The 13,296-nt window shown below is 52.9% G+C and overlaps 5 protein-coding genes across 5 annotated transcripts; 3 read left to right on the forward strand and 2 right to left on the reverse strand.

The window, feature by feature from the left end:
• Nucleotides 1-1,384: 1,384 nt before the first annotated feature.
• On the forward strand, nt 1,385-4,182 carry CLUP02_08777 (uncharacterized protein; the record flags this gene model as incomplete). The annotated part of the gene is made up of 11 exons (XM_049287759.1): nt 1,385-1,472; nt 1,544-1,873; nt 1,931-2,287; nt 2,370-2,484; nt 2,563-2,706; nt 2,770-3,006; nt 3,046-3,105; nt 3,177-3,273; nt 3,342-3,626; nt 3,659-4,040; nt 4,112-4,182. The coding sequence occupies 11 exons, from the start codon at nt 1,385-1,387 to the stop codon at nt 4,180-4,182; spliced, it is 2,166 nt and encodes a 721-aa protein (XP_049144902.1).
• A 119-nt stretch (nt 4,183-4,301) lies between these two features.
• On the forward strand, nt 4,302-5,864 carry CLUP02_08778 (RNA recognition domain-containing protein; the record flags this gene model as incomplete). The annotated part of the gene is made up of 1 exon (XM_049287760.1): nt 4,302-5,864. The coding sequence occupies one exon, from the start codon at nt 4,302-4,304 to the stop codon at nt 5,862-5,864; it is 1,563 nt and encodes a 520-aa protein (XP_049144903.1).
• Nucleotides 5,865-6,941: 1,077 nt separating this feature from the next.
• CLUP02_08779 (uncharacterized protein) lies at nt 6,942-8,613 on the reverse strand (the record flags this gene model as incomplete). The annotated part of the gene is made up of 7 exons (XM_049287761.1): nt 6,942-7,076; nt 7,192-7,212; nt 7,316-7,692; nt 7,751-7,816; nt 7,904-8,245; nt 8,316-8,417; nt 8,472-8,613. 7 exons carry the CDS (start codon nt 8,611-8,613, stop codon nt 6,942-6,944), a joined length of 1,185 nt encoding a protein of 394 aa, XP_049144904.1.
• Nucleotides 8,614-8,755: 142 nt separating this feature from the next.
• CLUP02_08780 (uncharacterized protein) lies at nt 8,756-9,846 on the reverse strand (the record flags this gene model as incomplete). The annotated part of the gene is made up of 5 exons (XM_049287762.1): nt 8,756-8,980; nt 9,013-9,063; nt 9,123-9,174; nt 9,365-9,746; nt 9,831-9,846. 5 exons carry the CDS (start codon nt 9,844-9,846, stop codon nt 8,756-8,758), a joined length of 726 nt encoding a protein of 241 aa, XP_049144905.1.
• A 300-nt stretch (nt 9,847-10,146) lies between these two features.
• CLUP02_08781 (uncharacterized protein) lies at nt 10,147-10,623 on the forward strand (the record flags this gene model as incomplete). Its single annotated transcript, XM_049287763.1, has 3 exons — nt 10,147-10,253; nt 10,392-10,461; nt 10,549-10,623. 3 exons carry the CDS (start codon nt 10,147-10,149, stop codon nt 10,621-10,623), a joined length of 252 nt encoding a protein of 83 aa, XP_049144906.1.
• Between the last annotated feature and the right edge of the window lie 2,673 nt (nt 10,624-13,296).

Raw genomic sequence — 13,296 nt, forward strand, 5'->3', positions numbered from 1 at the left:
GCGGCGGCAGCTTACGATGCAGCCGGCCATGCTGGCTTGGTGCGGCGGACTCGAGAGGTTTCTTCATCATTTGATTTGGTTCTTCAGGGACAATTCTGGTGATGCGTGCGCCGGCATCTGCATGGTAGCGAAGCGCATCGAGAATCGAGAATCGAGTACCTTCAAAGTATCAGTCGTCGTGCAATTAGAACGTGGGGTTATAAGGGAGAGGGGGGGGGGGGATGCCGTTGATCGAATTTTACCTTATCTTCCACACGTGCATCCACAACCCTTCCTTCTCTGACTATTGCTTGACGCAAACAGCATAAAGCATAATACCAAAAGAAAAGAAAAGAAAAAGATGACAAAACAAAAGGTTCACAAGAAACAGACGAAGTACGTAGGTAGGTAGTCGAGGTATCCGTAAAGCAAGGCACATCACGCAAAGCTTGAATTCCACCTAGGTATGTAATTGCAGTACGGATAGAGACGTGAAGGGAGGCAGATGGAGTTGCAACGTGCAAGAGAGACACTTCCATGTGAACAGTGTTGCAGATATGACTCTCGACAGTGCAATGTTGGCCGGCTCGTTCTTTCCTTTCTATTCCCATTCCCATCCCCCTTCCCATTCAGGTATCGGCCAAGGTACGGGCATTTTGCTCCCTGGTGACAGGTGCTTCCCGTCACCAGGGCAGGTAGGTCTTCAAACTCCCAGTGTTCTGCACGTTGAGCAGGGAGGGAGGGAAAGGTGAATCTGCAATCTGTGTTGTTCCTTCTTTTCCTGTTTCGAAAAGGCCGACCCCACCCTGTCGTTGCTGCCTCCCACGTCCAACTCAGATTGGCGAGGGAAGGAAGGTACCATGCGGTTATGTGGTGCTGGCAGGTACGAATGCTCCCAGGGCAGGAGCACACGGTATCCGTAGCTACCTTACCTAGGTAGTGACAGTGTTCAGAGGCAGGAAGGAAGGTATTCGTGAGTGCGGAGGCAGGAAGGAGTCGAGGGAAAGAAACATTGAAGGAAAGTGCGACAGTGCGACAGTGCGACCATCCAACAGTGGCCGATTCATTCCCAATTCCGTTTCCTAACGTAAGGAAGGTACCTTACGTCTTCCGCATTATTGCTCACCGTGCCTAAACCCTCATACCTCCCCTACATTGCCTTGGACATTCCCGTCCCAGTCGTTTCTTCACCTTACTTTTGTCTCTCTCCTCGCTCAACCGAACCACTTGACCGAACCGCTTTACCGGGAAAAAAATTCCGGGTACGGGTATATTCAGATACTGTTGAAAACACCAGCAAATCTACAGTAGTATCTCGAGTCTCTTCCTTTCCTTTCTCTTCGCCCGATTTACACCATCACTACTCCTCCTGTCCCTCGACGTTACCTCTGGCAGACGTCGACATATGTCGCGCTCGTACTCCCGGCTCGCACAGTTACAGATACACACCTCGCACAAAGACAAAGAACCAGACACCTTCGGCCCGCACGGTTGTTACACACGCACTTCCAGTTTACGCGCACTTTACACGCACACACGCACAGACGATAGCACACACGCGCAGCCCTTCTACTCCGTACCGTTCTGCCCCCCAAAGACACAGACGGACAGACTGGCAAGACAAGAGACAGACGACAACCCATGCCGATATCTGAAAGAGAGACACTACCATCCACCACACGCGCCTCCTGGCAAGCACCAGCCCTCAAACGGTGCCAACGATCGCCGAAAGTCTACAAGACCCCTGAGCCCGGTCGCACCGCTACTACCACCTTGGACCAATCCGCACACTCTCCTGACGCCGTTATCCCCTCTAAAGGCTGTGCCACCAAGAAAACCGGCCTAACAGGAAGACGTACCGGCAGGGGCCTCCCTTCTCTTGTCTCTCTCGCTCGTTCGCCCGCCCGCTAGCCTCCAGGTTAATTCCGTCTCCCACATCCACCGAGTCCAGAAGCTGCGTCTCCTCGACCTCGACCCAGAGTCCTTGACCTACATCACCATCGCTTCCCAACCTTACCATACCATTACCTCGACCTCGACCTGCCTCTGCTGCTACGGCAATCAAAGACACACCTCCACGAGCACGCAACCTCCACAACACTTACCACCAACCTAGCTGCCAAAGGACAGCCTACACGTACCTCCTCCTCAGCATTTCTCCTATTCCCGCTTCTCATCTGCGGCTTGCTCCCACGGCTCCCAGTCCCTCTGGAAAGCAGACACTGGCGCCCTCCATCCCACCAGACCAGCTTCACTCGCTGCGCACACACCCAACGAGCGCCACAGCAAAAGCACAGGCGCAGAAGCCGTCGACGCAATTCGCCAACTACTCTTGATATCAACCGTTTTCTTTAAAGAATCAGTGTCGAGTCGGCGACTGCCACTCACAGGTGTCTCTGGGCGAGGCAGACATAACGCAATCGCTGCCTGTCTGTACGAATACCGCACTCTCAACGACGACGACATCTACGACTGCGACAGGCTAGTCACTTACACAGAACCTTCGTCAGGGTGGTTGCACCTCCCCACCAGGCAAAGTAGACAGAAAGTACACTTCCAGGTCGTGCCTTAGCATTGCCTTAGCCCACACCAAACGCTTTCCCACCTTACGCGATCGGCTTCTGATTGGTACGATACGTCCCTCCCGAGTGCTCCAGCGGCGGCGCAATTAGACCTCCACAGCACGAGCATCCCTTGTCCATCCCTTCCACTCCCACTTTCTGAGGAGTAAAGTCCAGAAAGTCCAAACGCGACTGGAGTGGTGGACTGGACTGGACCACAATCCAAAAGAGTTCGAACAAGAACCACCACCTTGAGAGGAACCACCGTCGACGCCCCTAGGCCCAACAGCCACCGCGACCGACCGAGTTTGCTTTCACACACCCTCCCAGCGCCCCAGCTGCAGCCTTTCCGCTTCACTGGCTTTTCGATACTAGCCGGGTACTTCACGTCTGTACCAAAACACTACGGAGTACTTCGCATCTCCCTCCACATCGCCAGATTCCCATCATCAAGCGAATTCCCTGGGTTCCCCTAGGTACAGGCCCAACAGACTTTGGCTACAAGCCACCTTTTCTCGATACTTTGCGCCGCCAAACCCCACGATAAACCGACGACCTTGACGCCGTCCTGCAACATCTTTCCGCACTTCCACCCGCTTTTTCTTTTACGACCCCTCTTCTCTCACCTTCGCGCAGGCAGGCTCACAAACAAAATTGTGCCCCCAGCTTCTTCTGTCCTGCCGACCAGGACCCAAGCAGTCTAACGCCAGAGGGACCCCCCGTCACGGTAGTCGTGCTGTCGAGTTTGGCTTAGTCGTTTTCCGACTTTAATCATCGAGTCAACCCATCCCGTGGGTGTAGTCCTATTGGGTACCTGTCACCATCAAGCTTCGAGGGGCCCCGGCAAGTCGACCTGCTCTGGCCCGTCATCTGCTGCGTGCCTACCACTTGCCGGTACCCAAGTCTCAGTCACCTCGTCCCATTTTCCCAGAGAGCTACGGCTACCCGACTGTCGAACGCAACCAGCCCTGCATTTACACTGCTTCCCTGAGTCCCCCCATGCTCTTGGAGCGAAGCAGGCCAGCCAGGAGCCCGTCCCTTCCCTCTTCCATCCATACCCGCCGTCCTGACGCACCGCACCGCGCCGTACTCAACCCAACTCAACTCAACCCATCAAGGCGCGCACACCATTCTTCCTGGCCGTCTCTCACTTTAACCACTTCATACTTCGCCTACCACACACTTCCCACCATCACACCTTGCCTTTGCATCCATTTGTCTGCCATCAGTGCCACCACTCCCTCCCGGTACCTTTCCACCCTGCTCAATTTCTCTCCTCCTCCCCGAACTTTAAGGCACGATACATAACCTTGCGACAACTCCTCCCGCACGCTCCAACTTCTCCCCCCCTTCTCCCAAAACCTGTCCAACCCCCCCAACTTTTCGATATCGCTCTCTGCAACATTCTTTCGTCGCCCTGTATCCTCCCGTCGCGCACTCGAAAATCGACACCAACACCCGATAATTTCACCGCGTCTTGGCCCATTTTCCCGCATTCTTGTTCGCACGCGCTTCCAAGAGTTCCCACTTGAGCTGCGCGACTGTTGCAATCCTCCCTCTCTTTGCCGCAGTTCCGAGGCAATCCAAGGCACCACGCGCCAGCGCATGCACCGCAACACCGGCGGATGACAAGCAACCATAGGTGAACCAGGCGCATTTACAGTCTCATCAGCCGCACTCGACCTTCGGGGATGACATCGAGTCGCGACAATCCTCCTACATTAACAACGACAAATATTTATCACCCAAAAAACCACTGCCATGGCTGCGCCGGCTTTTCTACAACAATCGCAACCTTTCAGGCCCTCCAACACCCAGGCACCGTTCCTCTCGTCCGTCAACCCCTTTGAGCGCGATGCGGCTATGCCTGTCGGAACGCCATACGCCAACCCGTCTTCTGTGGCGGCCTCTGTTCTGATTCGTCGCCTTCCGCTGAACACTTCGGAAGAATCGCTTCGACTCATGGTGGTTTGGTCCAAAGAGCTTGTTGACGTTGAAGTGCTCCCCGTAGATCAATCAGAAGACAAGGGATTCCGCTCGGCCGTCCTGAAGTTCCGGACTACGAATGGGGCAATCGAAACAAAGAATATGCTAAACGGGAAATCCAACATTTCTAACGACGCCAATATGATTGTCGAGATTCTCGGAGGCAGCCCAACCACGTCGAGAAGGTACGCCGAACCCGCAGGGACCGGATCGTCGAGCACTGCATCCTCCGCGGCCTCTTCAGCCCCATCCTCGCGACAACCATCACGATTCAACGGCGGATTCCAATCTCTCGAAAAGATATCGCCACCTATGAACGGTATATACGGCTCCAGCGAATTGCCCAACCCAGAGTCCAGCGCGCACTACCAGAACCTGTTCTCGCCTCAGTCTCCTATCGGAAATCACCTCACAGAACGGACACGCATCTCTGGGAAATCGTTGATTAACAATGATGCGGCTGATGATGACGAGACCGGCGAGCTCCTGAAGGACCCAGTCGCCTACGCGGAAAACGGAGCTACGGCTCAGAGAAGAGCCACCGCCCCACAGTTGCCCATATCGCGTTTGGCGAGCCTGTCCCTCAACACCACCAGCACAACACCAAGCCCATCGTCGCTTCCGCAGTACGGTCAGCAAGGAATTGCAGCGATGTCGGCTCACCCAGTCATGTCACCCACTGTGATGGGCGGGGGGCCACATACTGTACCCTTCCATATGGGAACTGGTCCTTACGGCCGCCATAACTTCCCCCCGGTCAATCCTGCTGACCAGAATCCACCTTGCAACACTCTCTACGTGGGCAACCTTCCTATCGACACGTCTGAGGAAGAGCTCAAGGCCATGTTCTCCAAGCAACGGGGCTACAAGAGGCTTTGCTTCCGGACCAAGCAGAACGGGCCCATGTGTTTTGTGGAGTTCGAGGATGTATCCTTTGCTACCAAAGCTCTCCATGAGCTCTACGGACATCCGCTTCACAATAGCGTAAAGGGCGGAATTCGCCTCAGCTTCTCGAAGAACCCCTTGGGAGTCAGGTCGGGTCAGACTCCAGGTCAATCAACGTCTCCAATGAGCGGCATGATGACAGGTTCCACGAATGGGTTCAAGACCACCAACGGTCCTCCTCCAGGACTTTCAGCACCACCTGGTCTTGGCTCTGGGCGATTCAGTAACGGCTCCTCGGGCACACCACCTTACGCAGTTGCTGGCTTCCCAGCAAGCGGTAATAACAACGTGTGGAACGGGTACAACAGCAATACCATGACTGCTGGTGGGCCTGGTTCCATGATGAATGGAAACAACTCAAACTACCTGCCACCTCACATGCTTGGCAGGTAAGGCATGCAGTTATGTTAGGTTGCCTGTCTGACTTCCAGAGGCAGTATGGCGAGAGTTCTGGCGTTACGGTGTTCAAGTGTGGATACACGGCAACAAGGCAAAGCCACAAGATACTTGGACAGCATCGAGAACGGCGCTGTGTGAAGATCTCGGCGCATACGCATTTACATCGGCATCTGATTTTCCAGGCATCAGTCCCTTGAATTTTTTCCTCTTTTCCCGATATTACATGGTTCTGACTCGCTCTTCCCTGACGGGCCTGACTGCATTGGCCTCCCGCAGTCACCAGCACTGGAGTTATGTTTGACTACTTCGTCCATGTTCTCAACGAAGTTCAGAAACACATCATCAGTGGGCGTTCAACCCTCGACAACTTCGAGTATCAGGCTGCAGTACGGTGGAGGCTTCCTTCCGGCCTTATCTTTCCTTCGTTCACCAATTCATTTTGGTTTGGGTTTCTTTATTTTCATTCAGCATGGCGCGTGGAACGGACATTTACTATGGTAGACGAACTTGGGGGAATCTGGTCTCATGCCCTCCGGACAACAAATACCCAGCGCCAACGACTTAAGGATGGAGTTCTTAGGTTCGACGTTTTCGGCGATGCCTTCACGAGGCGTCCTGACGATTTTGGGCAACGGGTTCGAGGTTCTCGCGAAAGAATGGAACATTTACTGGCACAGCGATTAGCGATTGATGGATGGGGAGGAAACGTTGTATTGAGTCTTGGGAGCATGGCATGAGTTGACCCCAAAAGAGAAAACGCCCAAAAGCACAGAAGAGAGCGCGAATGGTTTCGGTTGATCCCGCAGCACCCGCCAACCAAAACAAAAATACGGCATGGAAGTTCAGAGGAAGAAGTCTTTCGTTTGTTTCACTCAACGCATGTACGAGATATAAAAGGCACGCTCCACCAGAAGGCGGACACTGGAGAAGGGAGAACCGCCGCGGGCATAGGAGAGCTACCTGGCAGCGACACGTTCTGGTCACATCAGAAATCCTCGCTGGTTCGGGTCAAGTCCATCACTGGATGGGACGGCTGAAGGCCAGGCTGCATCAAGCTGTTACGCACAAACTTTACGGATAAGCATCATCGGGGTTATCGTTCGGCATCAAGACGGAAGGGACCTCATCATCACACATCCATGGGTTTGGTCGGGACACAATTAGGGTTAGGAAACCGGGAAGGATTGTCCAGTCCAGGCTATGGCCCTCAAGGGGCATTGTCATGTTTCATTTGAATTTCAATTTCTCTCTGATTTGTTATTTTTTTTCCCCACTGCCCAGCCCGTTTCGTTCCCCATCTATCCCCCCTTCTCCTACACACTTTACTGGGATCGAACTTTGACTTGCACATTGTGGGAGCGAACATACCCCCTTATGGGATTCTCATAGGCCAAAGAAAGGAGTTTTTGATTTGCTGATGATATAAATCTGCCCTGTCTTGCCACTTTCGATTGGTTGATTAGGGATACCTTGAAGTGAGTGACGATCTTGGGCGACCCGGTGGCCAGGTACGGTCGGTGGGCATGTGGACAATCATGAGCCCCGCTGAGTGACAGGCACGAACCACCTCTGACCGGTGTCACAGTGTCGGCGGAGACTGGGGGTTTTTTCTCCAGAGCCTTGTGGGGCCGAATGTCATCTACTTCCGGTTTGTACACTGACGACTGTACGGAAAGGCAGAGGGCATTGCGCTTCAATACCATACCCACGATGAGAAGCTGGGTGGTGGGAATATGCCGAGCTTCGGTGTAAAGGGGCAAAGGGCATTGACAAAGAGCACCGAGGCGCGAGGCGGGGAGAGAAGAGGAAGAAGGATGCGCCACTTTGGACCCCGGTCGATCCACGTGAAGAGAGTCAAAACTTCGGCAGAAGGGTGGAACCCCAGTCCTTGTCAAGCTCTTCTACGCAGTCACGCAGTACAGCAATTTGGGGGAAGGGAGGGCTTGCTGGTATTACGTCTGCGACGTTATTGAGATACGGCAGATATTTTTTTCGTTAAGCAGCAGTAAACTTGGCAAGAAATCGCTGTCAACCGAGGCGGTCATGGTGGTGTGATTGTCCGGCCCTATGCAGCGAGGCATAGCCGGATACCGGAGCTGCCTCCGAGACTTTTGGCTTAGGCGGGGGGGTTGAGGGCGCATACGTCCGAGGAGTCGCGCGATTGAGCACGACCTCGCAGCCCGTAAACCGCCGTTGGGACACACTCTGAATGCATTCATAGTTTCGAGCACTTTTCCATCCGTCAGGTTTGCAGTCTCGCGGCAAGACACTTGGTGTCTGCGCGCGATACGGTCCAATGTCTTCCTCATATTGGCAGGATTCTGGCAAAGGGGCATCCGTCGTGTACATCGAGTGCCCCAAGGACAATGCCAGCCCTCGCAGCATGGCATTTCGTAAGGGTTGCAGAAGAAGCGTGTCTTGAAAAGACGGCTCTATGGTCGGCACCCATCCACGGGAAATGGCTTGCGATGATCGTGGCGTCCGAGACAGCCCACGTTGAATTAATTCGGGATGATGGTGGTGATCCAGCATTCTTGAAAGGGTGCACTGCACATGTACGTAGCGGTGCCTGCCATACTTGCTCATTGGATGGAGCTCTACCTTCTGCTGTCAGCCATTGGCCGCCAGAAGTCTGGTTGGTGGTGTGGAGGCTACCACCAACCTGAAGCGTGGTAGTCGCAAGTTGGTGTTGATGGGATGAAGATGAAGGGGGTGGACTCTGGAAGTCTTGGACAATCGCCATGTTGGGACCTTATTTGCTTACCCCCGGCGCGCGCGCGTGTGGGTAATTTGGTGGATTGAGATGATGGGATCGCGGGATGCCGGCAACTGCACGCACCGAGGTTCTCAATGCTTCTGCGGCCCTCTGGCAAAGCTTCTGCTGATTACGCGGGATATCGAGATGTCGAGAGACGCTTTCCGTGGGGGAGAGGAGAAGGTGTGTGGAGGTTGGAATCAGAATCAGAGGTCGAATCGTCATAGAGGGGTTTGCTCCGAATCATGCGACAGCCTTGAAAGTGAAACTCGATGTCTGTACCAGTAAGCAGAGACTGCCCATCGATAAGCAAATGCAGCCCAGGATGGGGAAAAGTGCAAGACGCAACAGCAGGCTGCGAGTGCATGTCTGTGAATGGGAACCTACAGGATCTGTTATCCTGCGGCACAGACGCCATGGGACGCGGGCGCGCTCGCGCTACCTTGGCCCGTTCTGACGTGTTCCAGGCCAAATTATCCCCGGTGTGGCACGCAAACACTGCGGACGAATGAGGGCGTGACAGCGACGTTGTCGATTCTTTTTTTTCTTCTTGTATCGTGTGGTGTGCAAGACGAAGTCAGTCAGAAGTACTGTGTAGATGTAGCGGAGAAGGGGAAAGGTGGGAAACACCGTTGCGAAGGATGGGTACGGAGTAGAGGCAACCAACGCCAGGACTAGCGACGGCGCGGCGGAATGGGACGGCTCTTCTCCCTAACGCTCCCGACACGACCCCTCTGACTTGCTCTGGTCGACGTGCTGGATGAGCCAAGTATCGTACCAAGGGTCTTGCGGAAGGGTGGCATTCGTGTCATCCAGGTGCAGTGGTGATGGTGGTGACCAGCTGTTAGTCGGGCGAGGACGGACTGTGGCTGGCGGGATGGGCTTCACCGGTGAGGGGCGGCGTCTAGGGACGGGACGGGACCGGTGAGAGCAGGTGAGTGAGATTTCGAGCGAGAAGCCAAGAGGGCGACGTTTGTTTCGTGCGCGCATATGTTGGGGCGGTAGTAGAGGTTGAGAAGGGTGTAGGTAGGTAAGCTGGAACCGAGGCCCGGCCGCTAAGGCAGGATGAAGTGGCAAGGGGGGTGAAGATGGGTGAGAGGTGCCTGGAGGGAGGGAGGAAACTGTCACGTTGTGAATACATAGTGGAGCAATCTCTGTCAGTTATTCGATTTTCGGAGTTGACTTGTGAATCTGTCATCTGCAACTTGCTTGAAAGGGCATGTTTGACGAGGAGGCCGTTGAAGAATGGGAAAGTAAAAGGATGATATTGGCGTGGTCGTGTGGACGCTCTCACCTCTAGCGACTTCCAACGTTTGGTTCGCTTAAGGTAAAACGGCTTGGAGGGTGTCGTGGTAGGAGGGAACGCGGAGGTGGCGGCGACCGGTCTCGACCTTCTGCCAAAGGTAGAGAAGCTTCTTGCCCTCATCTCATCTTGCCCGTGTTCTGGGCGACGATCAGGAGGGAAGGCAACCAACAAGCCACTGTGCGCGCCCATCTCTCGGCGATCCGGGCCCGGGGCCGATGAGCGGGGCCGGTGTGGGCGTAGCCTCCACCGGTGCGGGCCCCGACCACCGTCGTGCGACCACCACTCTGATTGCCACGCCTCCGCAGTGCGTCGGACAAAGCTTGTAAGCGGGCATGATTTTCGCCGTGGTGTAACCTAATAGCTGGAAGGCGTGGAGATGACTTGTTGTCACGCCGTGAGACGTTTTTCGGTATCTTCGTTTGAAATGGGGCTGAAGCCTGATATGACACGGCTTGATCAGCTGGGACAATTGGGGTGCCACGGCAGATCTCTATAAGGAGATATCTTGTATCAGATCCTGGAGCATGGGGGTAAGCGGAAAGCATCGGGCTTGGTTTCATCCTGATTAAGAATTTCGGTCCGAAATCTTGTGACTGAGAGACTTCGACTGTGCGCAGGGTAGTCACGGCAAGATGTTCTGCATGATGACGAACGGAGTCATTTCGTGTAAGTTGAGGAGCCTTTCAGACTGAAAAGGGCCATTTGAGAGAGAAGGTATCTGGTACGGAGGGGTTGTCTGGTGTTGCAAAGCTCGAAGCTCGCGGCTCCATTGACTCATAAGTAACTCAGGCTCAAGCCCCCGTAAGGCAACCAAGAGCGTTAGAGGCCACTTGAGCTTTCGTGAGGCCTACCGAGAAGTGGATAAAATTGTACCGAGACTTGGATGAATCTGGACTATCTTGAGCGTATGACCTACCGCAGGTTTGTCCGTTCACTTAGCCTAATCCTCTACCCATGCCAAGGACAGACGTCCGCCATCGAGTTCTAGCCTGAAATATCCCCCAATTAAGTATCAAGCTTGGAAGTTTCTTATGCCAACTCATTCGTCGAGTAGGTTGTTGTTATTTGCAGCTCAGAATAATCTCAGGAGGTACTTTAGAACTTATAGTGGCCTCCGACTCGTTTCCAACGTCCTTCCAAACCTACACTTGGATTATCACAAACGCTGAGCGCTGTTCCGTTATAGCACTGGGACCAAAACTTGATCCCTGGTCTAAACTTGAAATTTTCTTATTCACTCAAGTGTGACTGTCCACCTATGTCTCATTCAAGTCTTACAAAAAGGACCTTTAATCCTTTGAGAGCACGGATACGCGGATCCAGTCTCAATATGTGCCTCCGTTCGCGCCCCGTTACTGTTCTTTTATAAATTATGAGAATTAACAAGACCGAGAACTAGGAACAAACTAGCTAGCATGCTTGGAAACCCGTTAGACGGATTGCCGCAGCAATACAGGGCACGTTGGAAAAGTTCTCGAAGTAGTACACGAAGTTAAAAAGGATAAGAGAAGATCGACATGTCTTCTTACTCTCTACCAAAAGCTCCCCCATTTGATGACACAAGTAAACCTTCAACCTTGATCATGCAGATATCCCCCCCTTCACGGTTGTGTTCTACCTAGGAGTAAGGGCCCAAGACGAGTGCGACTTTGTAGGAGCACAGGATCTCTTATGGTTTGAGATTTTGACAATAACAGACTTGGGTGATCTCAATGTAGTGGTAGCCTGTATCTCAAAGCTTGTGTGTCTATTGAAAGAGGACCATTTCGTATCATTTGAGGTCTTCAGAGCAACAACAGTCGAATCCAAAATAACTATGATTACAATTGTCCTATCTCAATCTACCTCGCGCCTCCCTGCATGTTCCCTCTGAAACATACCAAGGACGACGACGGCCTCTGTTGTGATATGTCACTCTGTCTATCCACTATGTAATAGCCCCAGATCGACAGCGATAGGAACTTACCCGAAGCGACGGGCCCTGCGCGGAGCAAATCGGCCAGTATTTCTTTACTTCCACATCTATGGCCATGACCACCCGTGCAGTGGAAGAGCTCTGATCAGCTTGAGGAGGTTGATATAGCCTCATGGGGGTTGAGACGTTTCGGTGGCTTCTCACCAGAAAGACGTGCTCTACCTCCTCTATATTCCTCCCTCATGCTGAAATATTGGACACGTTGTTGTTTCATTAAGCCTCTTTGGCTGACCTCTTGAACCGCGGGCTGTCTAACATTGAGCTCCGCGCAACATCAAGTCAAAAACCAAGTTGGCGGGTTCCTGTTTGAAAGCCAGGAGATACCTCTTTTATGGCAATAGCTTCTAGATCATTTCAAACCATTCCCACCCGGGTGCACGTTAAAGCACTTGGAGATGTGGGCAGATGGCAATCAACTCACATTTAGGGTTTCGAAATGGCATAGATTTCGGGACAGAAGTTGATATATAGCAATAGCCACCGCTTGAAAGGACAACGGGCGAAGATCACATCCCTACTTTGACATTCGTTTATTAAAGCTACTCAAGCTCTACTGTGTATGTCTAAGCGAACTAGACACATTTTAATGGGCAGACTCAGCGCCATGACGCAGTTGGTAATCCTGTTCCCGGTCCATACAGGCAGAGCCCTAAAAACATGGGACCACAGAGCAGGCAAAAGATGTCACCTAAACGGCTGTCACGGCGTCAAACTCAAACCCTATGTTAATGGCGAGCTGGACGAGAAAGAGGCCAGGCAGAACATAGATCGGAGACCTAGATAGCGGACGGAGATGAGAGAGCCATCATTAGCATACTCATATTGTAGGTAGTCACAAGGGCCTGAGGGACTAAAATCTGAAACAAACGAATTCCAATAAACGAAACGTTCAGGTGTTCCCGCGACCCTGTAGTCATCTTATAGCAAGGTCCCGACCTCTTTTATTATATCAACAGCCTTCGTCACTGATCATCAGCAGCATGAACATATGTTCTCTACCATTGTTGCACCATCCATTCCCCATGTCTTGAGCCCACCGAGCTAATCCGATACCTCACCAAGCTTCCCGTCCACAGAGCCTTGCTGGTCTCCACCCATCGAATGAGCTGTTTCGTGCCTGGTCTCTGAAGCTCCCAATACACTTTACAAAAGAATGGCAGGGCTCGCATTGTGCGTTGTATCATAATCAAGTCTTAACGGACAAGGTCCAAGATGTAATCTCAAGGACAACCTTCCTTCACCTGGCCCGTACAGAGCTAGGTACCTACCATGGAACCGGCATTTCTATACCACAACCTCAGTATCGACGACTCACAGATTCTACTCTGCCAAAGACACATGCATGTAGAGGAGTCTAACAGCTCCTATATCAGACTTTGACTTCCCCAAC

This window comes from Colletotrichum lupini, chromosome 4 (genome assembly GCF_023278565.1).
Source record: "Colletotrichum lupini chromosome 4, complete sequence".
Classification (NCBI taxonomy): Eukaryota; Fungi; Ascomycota; class Sordariomycetes; order Glomerellales; family Glomerellaceae; genus Colletotrichum; species Colletotrichum lupini.